At 38.5% G+C, this 21,321-nt stretch overlaps 1 protein-coding gene across 3 annotated transcripts; it reads right to left on the bottom strand.

The window, feature by feature from the left end:
• Nucleotides 1–7,520: 7,520 nt before the first annotated feature.
• Nucleotides 7,521–20,884, bottom strand: RNF32 (ring finger protein 32). Of its 3 annotated transcripts, none has more exons than XM_010712391.3 (8): nucleotides 20,800–20,884; nucleotides 19,478–19,748; nucleotides 15,755–15,897; nucleotides 14,084–14,116; nucleotides 13,509–13,633; nucleotides 13,245–13,353; nucleotides 8,242–8,406; nucleotides 7,521–7,863 (listed from the first exon to the last, which is right to left on the bottom strand). In XM_010712391.3, the coding sequence occupies exons 1-8, from the start codon at nucleotides 20,869–20,871 to the stop codon at nucleotides 7,624–7,626; spliced, it is 1,158 nt and encodes a 385-aa protein (XP_010710693.2). In that variant the 5' UTR covers nucleotides 20,872–20,884; the 3' UTR covers nucleotides 7,521–7,623. The 3 variants fall into 3 exon arrangements, with proteins under 3 accessions (XP_010710693.2, XP_019471798.1, XP_019471797.1); XM_019616253.2 differs by having other exon boundaries at nucleotides 19,478–19,654; XM_019616252.2 differs by having other exon boundaries at nucleotides 19,478–19,651.
• Between the last annotated feature and the right edge of the window lie 437 nt (nucleotides 20,885–21,321).

Below are 21,321 nucleotides of genomic sequence, written 5' to 3'. Positions count from 1 at the left end.
AAAAAAAAAAAAGAAAGATACACTTGAAGCCCGGTATGACCCTTATTGGAAATGTAAGCTACTTGGAGTGGGCATCCTTGACAGTAGATAAGCAATTCCATTAAAAACATTTTAAAAAAGAAAGTTACTGATAAAGACCACAGATCATGTCGGACTCGGTTGGCTGATATAGCATGAAGCTTTCTTGGAAGGCCAATGTTTTCAGTTCTCTGTTCCCAGCTGTAAGTGCCAGGTTGCTTTACTGGTAGTCAGGCAATGTCTAATTAAATAGTGAGCTACACAGTGAAGATTAACTTCAGTGTTAAATCTGAGCCTAGTGTGCTTTGGAGGGAAAAAAAAAAAAAAAGCTGCGTAGACCCCACGTCACAACTCTTACAATTCTGTAATGATGTTGTACTGTGGAGGTCACTCACCCTACCAAGTACATCCCTGTAAAATTCTGTATGAACTCCTGTGTATAAGCAGTACTTGTAACTCATGCAAGTTGCACAACTCTAGCAGGCTGCGGTTGTGGTTTTTGTTTTTTTTTACAATCTTCTTTAATTTGAAGTAAATTATGTCTCTGAATTTATACTGTAGTTATGAGGATTTCTGTTCAGTGGCATAATCCAGTATCTTTCACTAGCCTGTTTTTTAATGTACACACAAACATGTATATAGGACTACATATGTAGATACCATAAATTAAATCTAAGCTTATAGAGATGGCATAGTTGGTTTGATAAGTAAAGCTTGTGTGTTCAAGCTTGGTAGTACAAATTTCTGTGATGTTACAATTTGACTGCCCAGAGGCCTTACATTCAGAATGGCATCAGTGAGTGTAATGTCATTTTTCTTAGCATCACTGCTGCCTTAGGAATTCTATTAGCAGTCTGTAGTAATAATAAAAAAATACAAAAATGGCAAAACCAGCACCCACCAACAAAACCCCAGCTGTTCAAATTGTATTTGCATTTTTGTGCTGCTCTGTTACAGGTAGTGTTCAAATGGATTGGAATGAGGACAGCTTCAGTATGTGCTCCGTATGTAGTGGATCAGTTAGTGTTCCTGATTATTCTGATTCCTGTTAAACTGAAGTATGTCTGTTTGTGGCTTTAGGTCTTGAGTGTGATCAGGCTGTGACAGCTAACTCTTCAGTGGGGTTCTGAGATAAACTCTGTGTCAGAAGCTGTTGGATGGTGTCTACTGAGATGGCTGCACTGGGCTGTAGACTTACAGGTGTGTGTGTGTGTGTGTCACTGGGCTGTAGACTTACAGGTGTGTGTGTGTGAATGTGAGAGTTGTTTTTGTTTTTTTTCCTTTGTTTTCTAAGACAGTTTCAAAAGTCAAGCTCCAGTGTACCTGAGAATTTCTTGTTTTTTTTGCAGGCTGCCTTTTCTGACTTGAACTGGGGCATAATATGAATACTGCTGTAGCAAATATGCTGGAGTTACTTTTTGTGTGATTAGTATGAATTCAAGGCTTATTAAACTGACTGTTGATGTGTTGTACTGAGTCTTGGAGGACTTAAAGTAAAATTGCTTGATTTTTTACTAAGATTTACAGGCATCTCTTTCTATTATTTAATGCTCTTTTAGTGAGAAAGGTTTTCTGAGTCAGTTCCTCAGCCAAGAACAGGGAGCTATAATTAGAATTTGTTTGAGAATGTTTACATTTTAAACACGGGGAGTTTTCTTATTAGGGCCATAATTCAGGTATTCTCAGAGCTTGCAGCCTTATGTGTTATTATAGCTAAAAGCATCTGAAATGTATCCACTCGTCTACATAAGTGATAGTATGACCAAAGTTGTCCTAGTGTCTTATTGGGGCAGGTGAGCTGTGAGTGAGGCTAGTTAGCTTTGTTAAAGTATTTCTGTTGCAGCTTTGACAGTTATATAAATATGGTCTTTGAGTGAATGGATTTGAGGGTGCGCCAACATAGGTCTCGGTTTTCACACTTCTCTCAGTAGAGACAGAACATTTCGGAGATGTTTGTCCCAGCATCCAAGAAGGCAGGAAGAGATGGGCTTCTGAGGTGCGTGTGGCTTCTGAAAGTGAGTTGGGCAATTACTTAAGCTGGGCAGAGGCAGCTCCTGCTGATGAGCCCGCGAGGTTCAGGCAAAACTTGAAAACTTTTTCAAAGCGAATGTTACAACTGTGCCTGCTCCCACCCCTTCTGGATTCTGTAGTCAGAGAGATGCGTGGGTAAAGCCCGTAAGAGAGTATTTTACACTGAATATGACAGATGCTTAAAGATGCTGTGTGGTTTCCATAGTGGAGAAGAAATTCAGAACTACCCTGTGCAGTTAGTGACAGTGTTTTGTTTAAAAACCAACTGTTTATATTGTAACACTGTCTGCATTATGATATGTTTGGCCTTGAAAATGACATGCTTATGCAGAACTCCTTACAGATCCAATGGTACTTTCAAATATCCTGTGTGTAAGATACAGGTCACTGTATACTTTTCACAGAAGCATATGGTCACTTAAATACACACAACTGGTAATTCATTAATGGATGTGATGATGCATTCCTAGTATTTTGACTCATGTAGAGTCAGGTGGTCTATACCTTCAAGGTATATACAACTGATCTTAGTAACATTAACATCTGCCTCACTTCTTAGGAGGCAAAAAGCACATAAATGCTTCCATCTTCAACTAGATACCACACAAGACCAAAAAAGTAGATGTAAATTAGGTGTTTTAGATCAGCCATTTCTTGGCTTTAATCTGTGTTGGTAGCACAATATTAAGTGCAGTGGCAGAGCTGTAATATCGTGGGATTTCTTCTAAGTGTAAAGCACACTGTCAATACTTAACACCTTAAGATGATAAATAGCAGTATTGGTTACTGTACAGTGATGGTTTTTGCATTCGTAGGAAGCTTTGTTTACTTTTTGTAATGTGATGTTCATCTTTGGCCCTGCTCCTCCACTGTCTTTTCCCCTGTTGACTGCTTCATGGTGTCATAGAAATTAAAGGATTTGACAAGTTGCTCTCCTTGTCTGGTTCTGAAGTACCACCTTGGGTGACACACAGGGGGCAGCTGTGTGTGTGGGCAGGACCTCGTGCAGCCCTGTGCTGAGTGGGACAGATGCACACAGTGCTGCAGAGGGATGTGTTCTTCTCCATGTAACTGATTTGTGCCACCAGGAGCAACAGCTGTGAGAGGGCGGCAGCAGTCCCTCCTGTTCCTCACCCGTGTCTGCAGCAGCTCAGCTGGGCTCACTGCTGCATAGGAAGGACAAGCTGGCCCTTTTTGTAACAAATTTACCCTCTAATGTACAGGAAGAAGGTAAAAAGCAAAGAGCAATCCCATCCATCCGACTTTCTGTGAATTTGTTAGGGTTGGCCTACATTCTCCCTTCTTTTCCTCCTCTTTCAGAAACTTGGTGGGCTCAGGTAGTGCACAGTAGTTGAGCGTTATCTGTTCTGTATTTAAGCAGCATGTATAACTGGGAATGCCAAGTGCAGGAGTGCAGCTAGATCCTACTATTTTATGCATACTCTGATTTATAAATTAATTCTTTATGTAGGTAAAGTCATTTCAGTGGGGACAACTCACTACAGCCAATTTTATAACCTCTTTAGGAAGAAATAAACTTTGTTTTGTTTGATTAGAAAGTTTATATGAACTGTGAACCTTTTAAGTGCTTCAGCTAAGACTGTAAGGTCCCCATGCCTTTCCTGTTGGTATTTTTTTCATTTTAGCACTGACTTGAAACAATGTTAAAGGTTACCTAAGGATGCAAATATACCTGACTCTTCTCACCTAGTATCTTTCAGGACCTAGTATCTTGTGCTCTTAAATGTACTGCTGTTGGTTAACTAGCAGTCTGTTCTAGTTGCATTATTAGCATTTGAATGTTAAAAAAATTCTGCTTTTGATCTTATCAAGAGAGCAATTGAAGCTGACAGCTGCTTTGATGTGGATTTCAGACCAACCTGGTGTGCAGGTGATGTCTGCAGCTGGTGATAACCTCTGCCACCTCTTCCTGCCTTGCCCAGTGCCCTTCGTTCAGACGAAGTCTCTAACACTGCCCAAAGAACCTGTGATGCTCCTCCTTTCTTCGAGGCATGAGGAGCTTGGCCCTTGGGTTGTCCATCTGCTACACAGTTCTCGTTGCTGTAGTTTTGGATCACTTGTGATTGATGTTCTCAGAGTCTGTAGTCAAAACCATGGGAAGGAGTTTGCATCTTGTGTGAAATTAGGACTGAATGTGACTTTCAGAATCCCCACTGTGCAAAACAATTTTGGGAAGCTGGAGCAGAAAAGTTGGAGAGAAGGCTCTAGCTCACCTCTATGCTGACCATCTCCTTTCTCTTCCATGCTTCTCTTAATTGATCTTTAGAATTGAACATCAGAAAAAATCCTTATTTTAAATTCTTAAGTTAATGAAGTTCAAGTGCTGATGAAACTGTGCTAAATTTTGGCCTTAATTGTTGATTATTAACATCTTTTCAAGTCCATTTATATTGGGTGAGCACCACTGGAGATGCAGCAATGATGTTCTTCTGTTACTAACATATTAGTATTTATTCATTCATTTGCACTTCATCTGTTTTCTACTACTGGGTTCCATTAAACAGTCCTATCATTAGAGTATGGCTGCTGTAAGAATTTACTAAGAGATCTGAATTTGGAGTGAGATGGAAATCCCTTAGTCACGCTTTTATCTTACAGTAACGTGAAGGCAGTCTACCTGCTTTTCAGTGCAAGAAGCAACTTCCTTGTACCATCCATCTGAGATCATGCAGAAGGCTGTTCTTGTGAAGGAGCTGATGTATGAACATTTCAGACCTCCGTGTGAAATGACCATGAAGAAATGCAGCGTGATGGCATGTCCTGTGCTGGGAATGTAATGGTTGTGTTTAAATGCTAAGGAGGAAATGAGCTGATGTATGACCTGTTTTCCCCCCAGCCATAGGTTTTCTCAACCTAGGCCAAAACACATAGTTTCACAAAATCATTGTGGCTGTTTCCACCCTGGGTTTATATTGTTTTACAGAACAAATTGGAGCCTGTTTTCATTTTGTTTTAGATGTGCACTTCAAAGTACTTTTGTCTAGTTTGGTCTGAGTCCTGTTGCTTTAAAATGAGAGGACAGAAAATGGATGCATTTGGGTCAAGAATCTGAAATCTTAACATGCATAAAATGTACATGTACACAAAAGGAGGGTAGGTGTCCTTTACTTCCTTGGGCTGAGAACCAAATCCTACATTACCTAGATAAAAAAAGTGCATTACTCTGAAATGCACTGTCTCTAAAATCCCCTCTGAGGAGATGAGAGCACCAGGGTGCTGCTGGCCATCCATCACACCTGGTCACCTTCAGGTGGCCTCTGCTGGTGTGTCCATAAGAGCTACGGTACTGAATGAGTGCTCCTGTTGATGTTGCTGCTGCTGTCGCTGTAAGAATGGCAGCAGGTACTTCCCCTCAGGCACTTCCAGTTTTTTCACTGTAGTGTTGCTCATTTAGATTGGTCTTAGGTTTTCTAAATTGAAAAAAATTGCACAATCTTAACTGTATGCAAACCTGAATGATGTTGAATGGATTTAGTTGTACTTTGTTGGTCCAGTTTGTGCTTGTAGAGTCTGTAGTCTTAAGCAACAGCTTTTTTTTCACATGGTGGTATGTTGGACCAAGGTAAAATATGCTGAAAAATGACACTCTCCTTGCTAATGCAAACAGAACAATATTCTGTATGAATACCTTCTCCCCACCAAACCCGTCTTAGAGTATCTTAGGTCATCCAGAAATATGTTTTGCAGTGTTCTCAGTTGTGGTTACTTTGCTGTGTTAAAAAACTTGATGAAAATAATTCTTGCTGCCTTGGTCAGGTTGACTTTTTTTGTGTGTGAAAAGCCATGGTTGTAGTTTTTTTTCCCCATTGTTTGAAATGTTACATTCCAGTGTTTTGTAGGAAGAAGCTTTTTTTTTTTTTTAAAACTTTTAAACTGTGTTTTCAATAAAGTGTGATTCATAATGGGGTTTTGATTGTATTATTTAAAGCAATGAGAAAGATCTGTGGCGTCCTAAGCATTCTGAATGGTTCTGTTAGTAGTTGGTGTGAATAACTGCATTGCCTTCCATCCCTCCTGCATTTAATGTATTTTTGGGATTCTCTTACAAAAAATTACGTGAATCTCCATCACATACCATATATCGTGTACACCCAGAGGTATAACAGCCCTGCTCTTAAAACAAGTATGTTTTTAAGAATTCCAGCAATCCAAGCAAGTGAGGATTGTTAGAAAAGTATCCTGATCGTGTGATATCAACAGTATGACTGAAGTGCAATTCTTAAGTTCTTTAATAATGTGATGGTTCTTAAACTCTTTGAAATGGTGTCACTGGAGAGTTCAGTGTTGTTTTCTTTAAAAGAAGTCCAAGAATTGTACATTTGGAAAGGACCTGCAGACATCTGAGCCATTCAACTGCACAGGATCAAAAATGCCTATGTTAGTCCCTAAGATTAACTACCAGGAATATCTGTGACTTCTGTGCTGTCTGACGATATATTGTTGTTTAATTGTCCAAGGTTTCCTAAATGTGAAATGTAAGAGGTCCTTGCTATGTGTTAAGCTTTAATTTGGTTCTCAAGTATCCACAGTAAGCAAGACAACTCTTCTGCTTGCGTGAGCATTTCCAAGGCTCAAAGGCTGTATTTCCCTTTGTCTTCTATTTAACAAGTGACTTCCCCAGTTCTCTCAGCAGTTTGATGCTGTCCTCTGTAGAAACCTCTTACCTAAGGAGTTCCTATCAGAATATTTGTCTATTCTAGCTCAAGTCTTTAAATGCATGTACCTGGAAATGTGATGACTGCTTCACTTGATGCTTGACACAATCTGATCTTGTCAGCGTTATTTGAAAGCTCTCCATTTGAATAGTTAATCAGCCATTGCCTTTTTGTGCAAAATGATCTTTGTTACTTCTGTGATTCTTTTGTTGTAGCTTCTGTGAAATGGTCTTTGTGCTTAGACTTCTAAGTTACATGTGGTGACCTGAATTGGATTCAGCAACGTACAGCTGAAAAGTCATAACCACATTTTTATTCCTGCTAAAATAGATGAGTACTTACTGGTTCCATAGTTCTCAGAAGTTCTGAAGTGATCCTTGGTCTTTGAGGGTCATTTCTTATTTGCAAACAGCGAACTGAGATTGGTCACAGTTGTTCAAGCAGAAGCAGCAGCCGGGGTTCTGGTTGGCAAGCTTGGCTGAAGGAAAATGTGTTTCTTGCAGTGACCCCAGTGACAGTACTGATTGTTCTTGTGAATGGCAGCTTGTGCTACCACATATCAGGCATAAAACTACAATGGTAAAGGATAACAGGAGTTCTGCTGAAGGAACACAATGCCTAAAGGAACTGTGCCTCATCGCTGGGAGAGAGAAATGAAAATGAGGGAAGGAGAAAGTGCCAGAGGGATGGAGATGAAAAATGTCAAGAAAGGTGAAACTGACTATTAAAGTAGAGCAACAGCACTCAACTTTTATTTCTCCAAAGACAAGGTGAATGCCATTGTACATTAAAAAAAATTACTTAAAAGATCTGGATCTTGAGAGGTTCCCAAGTTAGAAACATGCCCGTGCATTGTCAGCTGTGCTCTGCCAGGAGGTACTTCACTGAGCTGTGGGTGTCAACACTTGAGGACCTTCTTTTGATAATATGAGCGGCACAAAGGGCAAATATGTTGCACTCTCAAGGAAAACTCTTCAAACGCTTCAAGACAGGAATGGTGAAACAAATGTGAACAAGAAAGCAGAACGGTCTGTCGGGAAAACGGATTGCTGGTACCAGAAAAAACACAGGCAGGGTGAGCAGTAGGGCTGAGTGGCATGATACAGATAGGACAGTCAACTATCTCCTGCCGAAATGCCTGAGTAAAGACAACAACAGAAAAACCTCTACAGTAGTGAAGCAATGTAAATGTATCGATAAAATTACTAATTAAAGCATTCAAACTTTATGACTGGTGTATTTTGACAAATGAACAGCATTTCGACTCTCAATTTTGTCTTCAGTCTCCTTGGGCTCTTTAATTGAAAAGAGGAGAGATGCTGCTGAAGTAAAACGAGACTTCTGAAGTATAAATGCTTGTTAAATGTTCCTGATTTAAAATGGGTTATATTAAAAAACTTAACCCCGCTTTCCTCCCAAAAAATCTCGATTGTGCTGAAGACTGCCATGCCTTTAAAGAGCGTAAAAGCTGATAAGTTTGGAGTTCTTAAAAAACAAAGAAAAAAAGCCAGCCAACCTGCATCTGGATCTTCTCCCAGTCATTTTCACTGAGGAGTATTTCTTTTCCTTCCAGCTGCTGAAATGCATCCCGACACGCAGCTATAGAAGAATCTATCTTGGAAAGAAAATCATCTAGGTTTATGTCATAAGAACTCAGCAGCCGACTGCTAATCTGTTGAACCTGAAAAGCAAATGGATTGCTGTTAGATTGAAAACTTAATTGGAAAACAGCCATTTTTCGGGGAGGAGGGGATGGGAAGTGAGGGGTGGGGTAATAGCAGCTGTTGTTAGGTCAGTACCTGAATACCTTCTTAGTGTTTCACTTCAGTTTTGGGCAGTTTTTCACACCAAGACGTGTGCTCCCCTTATAACTTCTAAAAGTGACCCTTCATACCTTATGATGGAAAATTCAAAGTGAACTCTTTTAGGCCTGATAGAAACAAGAAGCCAAATCCAATGGCTACACAAATAATAACAAAAGAGAAAAATCCAAACAACAACAACAAAAAAACAACCAACAAACTGCCAACAAAAAATCAACCAACCACAGAAGTATCTGAAAAGCTTGCTTAGCATTTAGTTTTCAAACTTTCAGTTTCTTTCCCATTTTCTTCTAAAACTATGAAAAATCTCACAGTAGCAGTTGATGTTTTCTAAAATATATATATATATATATGTGCATGTAATGTACAAGTATGGGAATGTTTTCCACTGAAAGTTGTAGTTTCTCAGTAGAGACTTGAAGAAGACAAACATTAGAAGAGAGCAGATAAGAAATACTGAAACCTGTAACACGAGAGAAGTCAGTTGGCTCTTGATGATGTTTTATTCTTTTTTTTAATAGTTTGATCCACTGATAACTAAGACCTATTATGTCTTATCTCAAGCACACTAGTGTGTTGAAAGGATGTATCCGTATGTTAGCGCCAATCAGCTTTAGTTACCAGTGCAAGGTAATGCCGATGTATTAACTTAGTGTAGCTAGCTAAAAACAAAATCCTGAGGCGTCCTGTGCAGTGTATTTAAATCACGATGTGATTTAGAACTTTCAGAACTTTAGAACTTAGATACAGAACTTTCTGTACTTTGTAGGAGATGTTTTATATCTGGCAAAGATTGGATGGATGTTCTTGTGCTTCCTCTATGATTGCTCACTGACTAGAACGAAAAAAATTCTAATTCTATCTCATGCAAACAGTGATTTTTAGTGGTATGTGTGCAGGAGGAAACAAACAAAAATCCCACTGCACGCCTTCTCCAGTATTTACACTATGCGGTTTCTGAACAATCCCAAACAATAACTGAGACACAAAATAAGCTGATTAAAGTGCAGCATATTGGTATATCTTTAATGGTTTGTTGTAATTCTATATTCAGTGAAGATTACTAGGAATGTCACTGGTTAATCTGAACTGCTGTTACCTGACTTCTAAAACCAGACCTGCTCCACACGGTAACATTAACTGCTCTCTCTGACTTAATTTTAAAACCAGAGTTCAGAAGGTACAGGACAAGATCATAGAATCATAGAATGACTTGGGTTGGAAGGGACCTCAAGGATCATCAAGCTCCAACCTCCCTCCCCCGCCAACCTCCATATCTAATACTAGAGCAGGCTACCCAGGGCCCCATCTAACCTGGCCTAAGATTACACCTTAACCTTACGTAATTCCCAGTTTCTGGTCTGCATCAAGTAAAAGTTGATCCAGATGAAAATACTTTATATCCTGTTTTTGTAAGAAAGCTAGGGCAATGTAACTGAAAGCTAGAGCAGCCACGAAGATGCTTTAACTTTCTGTGAGCCTCTCAGGACCCCAAACTTGGGGAAAAACAGCTACATTTTAACTCATCCCTGACGCAGTGTCTACTCCTGTGAATCCGAGAGCAGCGCAATCAGCATGCAGCCAGTTCCAGGACCCGGCCTGTCTCTGTGCACTGTGAGATGATTAGATCGACTGCTGAGCGAAATTAACCAACGAGAGCTGAAAGCAGGAGGCAGAGAAAGCGGCTGGAGCTGCATTAAAGTGAGTTGTGTCCCCTTTTCTTCCTGTGCTGCGCTGTTTGTTCCTTCTCCCTCAGCAGGGAGAAGCTCCATTTCTCCCCTGAGCGTGCACTTGTGCTTCTCTACCCCATTTCACTAAGTGATCCTGAGAGTCCCCTCATGAGCTCCTTTGCGCAGACACTGTAAAAGAGAGGGAGGAAAATTCTTTTCCGGCCTAAGAGGATAGCATTCTATTAAGTTCCCTGCTGCTAAGACACTATCTGCTTTGAGCTGCTCCTGTATTTTCTGCAGCATGGCGTGACCCAACCCATATCCCATCGATCAGCAAATTAAGCCTAGGGTTGAGAAGGAAGAAATTTTAAACTAAAATATCACCCCAAATTTATGTTAACTGGCAAATTACTATTAAAATAAACAGAAAGCAATGAGCAGTTTATATCATTTGTTAACCTTATGTTAACATGTTCTAGGATTTAAATATTAAATCCTGCTGTGTAACACCCAGTCATTTTTTTTTTCCAGATCTGAAACTAACTGAATTTACTTCTGAAAATGCCATACCTCTATTTCGTCTGTAACTTCTTAAAACACGAATAGCAAAGCATAAGCAGAGGATTTGAAATACTCTGTTGGTATGCAAAACTGCTTCAGTCATCTGTAGGGCAGCACAAGGCTATGATAAAACAAAACGTTGAAACAAAGCACCGGCATGAACTTTGTCCACAGGGAAGCCTTTTAAAGTGATCCAGTGTCAGCAAATTGCTTACTAATGTGTTGACTTATGGCAACCCTCAAAAGTAAAATGAAAAGGCTGGAATTTACAGCATATCAATGAATCAGTTGATAAGCTTTTACTGGTTTAATATCCTCCTCGTTTGGCTGCTTGGAGCCACTTGAAGTTAGCAACAGAATGTTTACCATCTCCATGTGATAAAGGAAGTCAAACGACTAAACAAATTTTAGGACCATTATACTGTTTGGTGAGATTTAAATTAAAATCGTTGGGAGAAATCACACAGAGGGGGAGAACGAACCTAAAGTCAGCCACCCCATCTCAACGTGACTTACCCAGCTTCCTAAACAACGGTCAACACATTTAGCAAAGCTGGAGATAATGTAATGCGTTTGAAAAGATTTAATTGCACCAATAAAAGGCTATGCCTCAATTAAATGACGTGCACAAGTGACATTTATGGATAGGATCAAAGAAATTTGCTACCTCATATGCTGAAGCAACGCCCTGTTTCTGCGTGAAGTAGTGCTAAAAAGTTGCGCGCTTTGGTTTCTGACCTTTTCTATCTCCTTTGATCTGAGTTATTAGAAATTTTAATCATAGGTGTAATAAGTAATATCACACCAAAATAAGTGCTAATATTTCAGAATTCATTTTTTATTTTGTGATATTTATCTAAGAGCGTGAAACTTGGCATTTAACCTTTGTGATTCTTCCAGAGGAGGAAGGATTATTAAAAATTTGATTTTTTTTTTCCACTTGAGGTGCTGTTTGATTATGTTAACATTTAGGAAGTGACATTTTAAAAGCGCCACAATTTTTTTTAGGCAAAATTTATTTTAGAAAAGCTTTTTAGCATCTGGAAATGGATAGATTCTCATGAAAAATTTCTTCAGTGTTTTCTTTGACCAGCACTTAAATGTGTAAGAGCTAACTCCAGGAAAACTCATCTGTCATCTGGTATATATCCTTTAATCATAATTGGCACCAAATTCATTTAAACCTAGCTAATCCAGGTTTAAATGGATGTTGTGGATGCCCCATCCCTGGAGGCATTCAAGGCCAGGCTGGATGTGGCTCTGGGCAGCCTGGTCTGGTGGTTGGCGACCCTGCACATAGCAGGGGGGGTTGGAACTATATGATCATTGTGGTTCTTTTCAAACCAGGCTATTCTATGATTCTGTGAGTCTATGATTCTATGAATCCATGTGTGACAACTTTATACATTTATTCTTAAACAAAAGTGAAAAAGTAGCATTCATTTTGTTCTCTACAAATCCTGAAATGTCATGTATGAGAATGATTTCCCAATGCTGTGAATGATACACGAAATCTATGTTAAAGATTATCCTGTGGTTTACAATCATCTGATGAAATGTAAGCAGTTTTATCAGTTTGTTTACCCCTAAAAAGAAGTTCTCTAAGATAGGAGCTCTATACGCTAACACTCCATGGGTAGTTTAGTGACAGCTACTGTACACATCTGTATTCAGCTGAGAGAAATTTTAACAAGTGATGCTCAGCTGGAACTTTCAGCATATTTAGAAATGTTCTTTAGCTTCCCTTTACTGAGACAACATATGTAACTAAGGATGGTATTCTGAGCCCACCGAAAGTGGGTAGCCTTGTTGGGAAAGAGGCAGACTTTGTTCCCAAAGTCGTCCATGCAGAAAAATCTGTTTCTGTTGCCTGTTCTCATCCTGATACTTGAGGACAGTCACAGTCTACTGAAGTATTTATTCACTTCTTCCAAAAATAAACGTTTAAGCACCCTCCATCAAATCCACCTCCAGTGCTGAAGGACCCTCCATCATCAGCCTGAGTTGGGTTAGAGCAGAAGCTGGAGAACAGCAAATACACAGAATGGAGCTACCCAGTTCAGTGGCATGTGAAGAAACAATGACAGTGCAAAGAAGTCGTGATTGTTTATGGATTAATTAATTTTTCTTCTTGCTAAACCATAGCCCCTCATAGAAAACAGATTACTGTGCCTAATCACAAAGAGGAAGGAGATACAGACTCTCACAAAAAGCCTTGTTGTACATATAGAACAACATATAGTAAATTACATATTAAGGTAGGCCTTAAGAATCTAAATTATTTTCCCTACTTTTGTGTTGAAAATAGGGTGGGATGAGGAGACTAACAGGGTGTCTCCAATGCTGCTTGCTTGATATGAGTGACAAGGAATAAATGAAAGGGTAGAGAGCTGACACTCAAGAGTTTAGACTTAAGGGAGCTGAATCAGATCAAAGAATGGACCAAAGAAGTAAATGAAACATACCTTTTCCTCAAAAAACTGTTTTCTTAGTTTGCTGTCTTTAGGAGGCACTGTTTTTCTCAAGTTTTTATACCATTTTCTAACAACGAATCCCCTCCAGGAGGCTTGAATTCTGTAAGAAACAAGATTGCTCAGGAGGAAGCTTAAATTTACATTATTTTACTGTTCATTTCTTCTGTTTAGTTTCTCATTAAAGTTTTAAGTCAGAATATTATTTTGAAATAAATATTGCCCAGTGATGGCACCTCCAGCAGAAGCAGGGCTTACCTGATGGCACACTTTATTTTATACAAGCGGGCCCCGTCATGTATCACTCTGGTCTGATACTGCTTTTTCCTGCACAAAGGACAAGACTTTTTGCCCGTAAATTTTTCAAAGGCTTTCAGACATGCCTGAAAAAATAATTGCAATTATCTACTACGTATTTGATATCACTGGGAAGGATGAAAGAGGTTAGATTACAGAGTGTAAGAAATGTGTATTCAGCAAGCCATGAACAGCATACATAATACATATTTTTATAACTAAAATGCTAAAAATATTGTAAATCTATGTATATTCTCATGATTTTTTAATTTGTTTTTAATTTTTTTTGAGTTAGGCTGTTCTTGTTTAGTATATGTAACTCAGTTAGAAACTACGTTTTCCCATAAAGTTTTAAAAAGACAATATAGGGGGATAAAGAACCTCATCATTCAATAGTTTTAAATTATATTTTTTATTTTAAGAATCTGGAATTAAAGTTCCTTTTCAAAATGGTTACATTAATTCACTGAAATATTCACTTAAGTAACTTAAAACACATACTATATGCCTGAATTGTTAAATAAAAACATACTCACTTTATGGAATACATGGGAACATGACAGCAACACCTGTTTTACATAGAAAAAAACAGAGAAAACTATCTTTAATCCATTCTAAAAGCTGAAGAGTAAAAAAATATTGACAACAAGGAAAATCCTGACTGCCTGAAAGCTCATCACTTTCTTCTGGTGACTAGTGTGTTCTTTCTGGTAAAAATAATATCAGTCTTCTGTAGGAATTAATAAATTACAGCTTAAACCAGTACGTGAATTCGGTGTTAACAATACATGGAGTGGCAGAAAGTGAGAGATGCCAACTGCTCTTAACAAGAGCAAAACATTCTGGAACAAGTATTTAAAATGAAAGGTGATTTCCCTCTCTTCCCCATAAAAACATGAAAGTTCAAGAAGTGATATAAATCAAATGCAACATTTCATACATTAAAAAAAAACAACATCAAAATACACAAAAAGATGAAAAAAAAAAATGCAAGAAAAGAGAAAGCATGTTCACGGGCTACAAGGAAACTTCACCTTTATCTGACCTAAGTTCCCACCAAAAGCTGATGATCTCCACCCTGACAAAAGATAGAGTTGGACAAAAAAACAGCAGTTGGCTCTTAGAGGAAGGGAAAATTGGGGAAGGAGTGGAAACCAGAACAAGTAGTGTGCACTATTGAGCTGGCAAACACAAAAGGATTAATGGCTAGCGGCCAGCTGAAGGGAAAGCTTTCAGATACAGTGGCTTTTTTCCCTTGAGGGAGGAAAACTAAACAGAAATTCTGAGGACAAAAAAAGAATTCCAGAGGCATTTCCCTTTTTGTGCCAAAACTGACGTGACCTTAATTACTGCTGTCTTTTGCTCTCTCTTGTCCAACTTTAGACTTCTAGGGTAGAATGGTCTTTCGCCAGATCCATCCCACCTGTCTTTGGACAACTGTCCACCTACAGTTAATGATGTTCACATAGAGGGAAGCAAAACCCTTCCATCTTGGGTTTGTGAGAGCAGCACTCCTCTTCAATCAGTCACTCATCCCTTTTGCTTCACATTTTCAAGATGATACATGAGAGGATCTAATAAAGCACGATGGATGCGCTCACGCTACATGCGTGGCATTGAATAAAGACACCAAGGTAAAATGTTGTCTGAAGAAATGCTCACATAGCTAAGAGATTGAATGGTATTAAGAGCACACCTACTTCCATTTTCCAAATGGAAATAACTATTGAATTAAACTACAAAGTAATAAAACTTGCAAGAATACAAAATATAACTTACATCGATTAATTAGTGTGTATTTATAATTTTGATTAACAAAGCCAAAGTTCATATCTAATGGGAGTTTAAATGGAGCAAAATATAGCCTATAATTGCTTTGAAAAAATCTAGCAAAACTGCTGATTACCTTTTCCACTACTGTCATAATCACACCAGTGAACAAACATTACCAACCTTTCTCTACCATCCCACTTGCAAAGTACATCAGAGTTGACCAACATAGCAATATACTGCTAAATACTAAATGGCATCTTAATACTAAATACTTAACACTTAAATAATACTAAATACTTAATACTAAAAGCTGCTGAATACTTAAAGTTGAACCTCTCAGTTCTTTCTTCTGTACCTCCAGCAAGTGACATTTAGGAGTAACTCTGGAAAATCTTAGTTAAGTACAATGGTGTAGTCCACAGTTACACACGTACCTGAGGCTGAAGTGCAAACTCTTCCCTGCATATTGCACAGGGCTGGATGGAATCTCCATGCTGTATGGATCTCTGCTTTATTTTTGTCCATTCTTCAGCAGTCAGTGGGAGGGAAGGGGGCTCAACTAGTCCTAATTTCTGAGCTGCAGAGAGTAAGAACAACAAATCACCGGATAAAATCCACTGGCAGATGCAGACAATGGATGTTCTCCTTGTGAAGTTCATTGATCATACATTCATTTAAAAATACTGTGTACAAATGCTTCATACAAATTTATCATCTCACAAACTCACATCTCACTGGCAGGCAACATACTTCCTAATAATTGCTAGCTGTTTACTAATTTTCAGAACTTCTTATAGATACGAGATTTATATAGGGATTTTTTTAATGTAAGCTACTATTTGCCGAGTAGTATGAATGTGATACCTATTCACAGCTATAAAATGGGGATTATTAACTATGCAAAGAAACAATGCACAGTAACACAATTTCAAAGTGTCAGTACAAACAAAATCTGTTAGAACGTGTTTGTAAGGGTTTATTTAACTTTACATTTCTGCATTCCTGAAACAAAGAAAAATGGATAAAGTGGTATAATAAAAAACAGTTGCTGATGGAACAATGTAAGATGAGACTGTGATGGATAAAATAGAAGGAGCAAAAAGAAACAAAAGAGATGGTCACAGGACACCAGTTTTAGGGGCATTGTGACAGCTCAGCTAGGCAGTCTCAGATGATAACTGTGAAGTACCACGCTGAACGTCAATGATAAATCTGTCTTCTCAAAGAAAGACTTTGTGAAAATACAGTATTTCCCCCATTTATGGGATATAGGCCAGGATCAGTAAAAGAAAAATGCTAGTTGGTACAGTAAAGAATAGACCTATGTCATTCTGAAAAGCAGAGCAAACTTCTATGGGCTGAATGAAGATAGTGGAGGAATGCCTGAGGTATGTGCAATAACCTAAAACATGAGTCCGTGATGGGGCATCCATCATATTTGCTAAAATCAGAAAAGAAGAGGTATATTAAATAGTTAGAATGTAAAGCAATGATGCCGAGTAGAGAGCATTGGTTGTAAGTGGGAAAGGGCCAACTCTTTTACTTGTACCACAGAGCAGATCCAACCAAACTCTTGGCATAAAGCTTCCTTATAGCAGAGAACATCCTTCAAAGACGCCAAACAAATCTGATTTCGTATCTTATCTTTACTAAAAACAAAAATCAAGTTTCACCTGACAGAAGTAGCTAAGACTATCTGTAGATTAGTAAGAAAAGAGGATCCTATCTGGATGGTCTAATAGACAAGTGTGGATAGTCTTTACTATGACAGAATCTGGATACACAGCAAACCAGTCATAGCATGGAAGACAATGCTAGAGAATAAAAATGCCTACCCTTTATTTTCTTCCAATCACTGTGGTCAGAAACTGCTTTAGGGAAGACATTGGGATGGCACTGGGGAAGCCCTTCGTGCATGCCCAGAGTGAAAAAAAAAATTAAAAAAATTAAAGAAAGCTTATTAAATACTTCCACAAAAAGATGATTAAAGTTGCCAAATAGGAAGAGATTGGAGGCAAAAATTAACTTCTAAATAATATAAACCAGATGGGATATTTGTGAGGGACAGGTTACACAGGTGTTTAGAAGGAAAGCTATTACACAACACAGTTGATGAAGGAAAACTGGCAGCAGGACACAGAAGAAGTGATATGTGATTGATGTAAAAGGCCCTGTGAAGATATTTTTGAAGCAGCACTTGGAATAAAAATAAGTAACGAAAGCCTACATTTATCACAGCTCAAGAGATCCAAGAGTTTTCATCCTTATACACTGTTCAGAAGCCCAACCTGCTTACCCACACACTCACTTTACAACTGAGTTATTTATCCTAAAACGAACATTAGCAAAGTAATTACATACGATATCTTCTAAGCCCTTATAATTAGCTTTTAGGATGCAAGCCCCCGTTGAGAAAAATTTAATGACCGAACCCTCGGAGGCTGTTTGATTGCCTACAAACTCAAGAAGGAAAAAACGCATTAAATTACATTTTCAAAGTTGCTTCACAAGTTAAAGGTTTAAAACACAGAGTTCTTAAAAAGAGAAAGTCTGACACAGGCATTATACATTAATGAGAGATTACAGGTGAAAATACTAATAAGCCAACACAGACACAATGGCAATGACTTCTTAAAATCTTTCAGCACATTCTTTGGAATCAGTTGCACAAACATTCATATAGGATCTCTCAGTCAGTGCTGGGATTTAAGGAGAAAATACTTTGCCTTATAGTTGCAGAGAACATGCTCACACTTGGTCTGCATTTTTTCACCACAACCTTTAGCTTCTAGAATCACTCGTTATTTGTATTTGCCTTAACCCCAATAGCTCTCTGCTGGCTTTGCCCCTGGAATCCTCTCCTCTTTCAAATTCCTCTTCAAACGGAACCAAAGAAAAAACCCTCCCATCTTTAGAAGTATAACCAAGCAAACATACTAATAATCACCTTGTCTTACTACCTTTGTCCAAACGCTTGCTGCACTCACTTATTGTGTATTATCCTAAGTTACCCTCTCAACCTCACGCTGATTCCAAAAGGCAGATGCCTGTGCTTGTATGGAGCTTCATTGATTTACATGGTTCTCTTTTGAGCTTGGACTACTGTGACAGCTCCTCCAGCAAAAGCAACATGATCTTCAGAGAGGCCTCAGGGCGTTTTTATAAAAAAAGAATAAATAAAATAATTATTAACGATGATGAAATTCATGACGTTTAAAACTGTAAATTGTGGAGCTGCAAGACACTAAGAAAAGACTAATGAAGACAACCAAAAGGATGGAAGAGAGATGGTCAAGGCAAGAATACTGTAGAAACACTTAAGGGGAAGCAAAGAATGGAAACTGGTTGCCAGGAAGCACATTTGGAGCCCTGCTCTGCTGAGACGCTTCATGGATTTGTCCTTTTTTTTTTTTCTGTCACTGCTGTACAACTGCGTTATTATAATACTATTTGAAAGTGAGTTTTCTCACCAGGCATCATTCCAAGCCCTCACATCTGTGACTTTTATCTTGTTGCAAGTTTGTTTCTAAATTTGAAAAAGGTATTTAGCTACAGGTGTTAATTCTTCCTGGATTTAGCCCCAGGACCATAGTAAAAACAAACCTTTTTAACTTTGAGTAAAGGTGGGTATATATTAACAGAATACATTTAACACAGCACAAGTGTCTTTTTATTGAATAAGGAATAAAAGAAACCATTTCAAAAACACAAAAAGTCATCTTATTCATACTGCAATCTCAAAAATAAACACGGTATCCTAGCTTAAGATGCGAATATAAGGTAATGAAAGTTACTGTAGTCAGTATGCAAAGTGTATTAAAATGGTGGAAAAGACTTCCTGCCCTTTAATGAAAAATTCTTCTTCCTCAAGTTGCTCTAGGTTGTTTCTTTTCTTTTTCTTTTTTACATTCACTGTCATAAGAAGAGTAAGTCTTAATACATTTCTAAAGCCATATTCAAGCCACTGATGACAATTCTACTGCTTAAATGACCATTAATATGGCAACCTTAAATGGTCAGATATTGACAAATTTAAAAATAAGAACTTAATCTGTTTAGCACTGAATTACCTTATTCAATAAAAAGACTAGATACCTCATTTTAGTTATAGTAAACAAAGACAAAAAAATCACAAATAAGAATATAAAGAAGTTTACCTAAGGTTAGCTGTGGAGGATTGGGATCAAGAACGTACTCCTTTTCCTCATCTTCTTTATTCTTCTGGTGAGTGCTCTTTTTTTGTAGCCCAGTATCTATCACTGCTTTGACCGTGTCTTTGTTCACAAGTCTGTAAATGTTCCTGGTGTTCCTTGACCTTGACTTCATAGGATCTGCTAACGAAAGACCTTGGAGCTGATGACTGTGTATTATATGATCCTGCAAAGCAACTGCAGAAACTGCTATCCCCTCTCGTTCAGAGGAGAGGCCCTAGCAAGGAAAAAAGTTTCCATAATTATTATTGCAAATGATCTAAAAAGATATATGTGATACTAAATTAAAAGAAATCTTAGCCAAAGTGTTTGACTTGTCAAAGGCTTTTATCCACACGCAACTCGCTTACTTGAAGCCTAACATACAATTACAGTGACACAAAGTCTAAGATTGATGCTTCTGACACATTCCAGTTTTAACATACAAAAAGTAAAATGATATCTTTGATTTGTTGTTCATATTAAATAAAATAGCAGTAATTTTTCAGTTTTAATTACGGAGTTCATAATTATTGTATGCAATAAACTCATCATGGACTATAAAAGTCTGGCATGCCCAAGCACATTTAATTTCAATTAAAAACAATCTCAAGGGAAACGTGGTTTTCCAGAACACTAAATATGAGAGATGCTCTAAAAGCAATGCCTCCTTTTATTTTGTTGGCCCAGCACATCAGCGGTGGATGTTGGTGATACGGCAGTAGAGGGTGAACCTTCCTGCCAATATTCTGTTATGTTGTTTTTTTTTTTGCTTTGTGACAGATGGCAGCAGAGGGGCAGCCTGACACTATGGCAACTGACACAGAAATGAGTATGAAGAAAATGTGAGTCACTGAATTCCTCCAGGAGGAAAAAAATTGCACCCATTGACATTCATTGACTGTTGCTGAATTTTTTGGAGACCAAACAGTGGACGTCAGAACAGTGAGGTGGGTGGATGGTGGGTTTCAACGGTGTCAACAGCAGTGTGAAAGACAAGCCATGCTCTGGATGGCCATGCAGATTTTCATGAGTGTGGCATACAGGGTCTTGTTCATTGCTGGTAGAAGTGCATAGCTAGTGGTGGTGACTATGCTGAAAATTAGTGTTTTGCAGATGAGAATTTGCTCTATCAAACAGTGATATTGTGCTCTTTGTTTCATATAAATAGGAGGCATTTTTTTTGGAGCGACAAGAATATATTATTTTTATGCAGGTAATGGGTTTATCTGCCTGCTCCTACAGTTCTCCCCACCCTTTCGCCTTCTTTCAAAGATGTGCAGTCATACCTTGTAAAAACGATGATGCTCCATCGATCGTCTCCAGACAGATGTACAAAAGTCAGTTGGCTCTAGGAACATGAACGTTGCCAGAAATGCCTGGCAACGAAAGGTCTGGGCGGGGCAGAGAACCTGGAGTGCTGGGAACGCACAGCCTTCAGCCAAGTGTTCTGCTATCAGTGCTGTGTTAGCACCAGCGGGGTGTTTACCTACGATCTAATGAGGATAATTTCAATCACCAGTGGCTCCAGCCTGAAAAACACCATTAAGTTGGATAGCGTGGTTGTTGTGGCTGTCTTTCTTGCTGGGTGAGGAGAAGGACTCACATTTTCTCCTGTTAACCAAAGCAATGCTATCCCATTTGAAGTTATGCACTGGTGGCTTTGAGAGAAGGAACACGATTGCCATTATGTGTGACTTGCAATTTTGGCAAATCTATAGAGTTATCAAAAGAAATAATATATGCAAAGAGAAGAGATGAGCTGTATCCATAAAGGTGAAACCAAAGACCCCTGTCACCTGCTGTCCTGT

Source organism: Meleagris gallopavo, chromosome 6 (assembly GCF_000146605.3).
Source record: "Meleagris gallopavo isolate NT-WF06-2002-E0010 breed Aviagen turkey brand Nicholas breeding stock chromosome 6, Turkey_5.1, whole genome shotgun sequence".
Classification (NCBI taxonomy): Eukaryota; Metazoa; Chordata; class Aves; order Galliformes; family Phasianidae; genus Meleagris; species Meleagris gallopavo.
This window is presented reverse-complemented; position numbering and strand designations above follow the sequence as displayed.

Excerpts from the sequence above, each read along its gene's own strand:
- RNF32 (XM_010712391.3), bottom strand. The coding sequence starts at position 20,871 with ATGTTCCTAGAGCCAACTGACTTTTGTACATCTGTCTGGAGACGATCG. Across the intron at positions 13,634-14,083 it reads GTTCCCATGTATTCCATAAA|GCATGTCTGAAAGCCTTTGA; the intron begins GTGAGTATGTTT and ends TTATTTTTTCAG. Across the intron at positions 8,407-13,244 it reads AACAGTTTTTTGAGGAAAAG|GTTCAACAGATTAGCAGTCG; the intron begins GTATGTTTCATT and ends TTTGCTTTTCAG.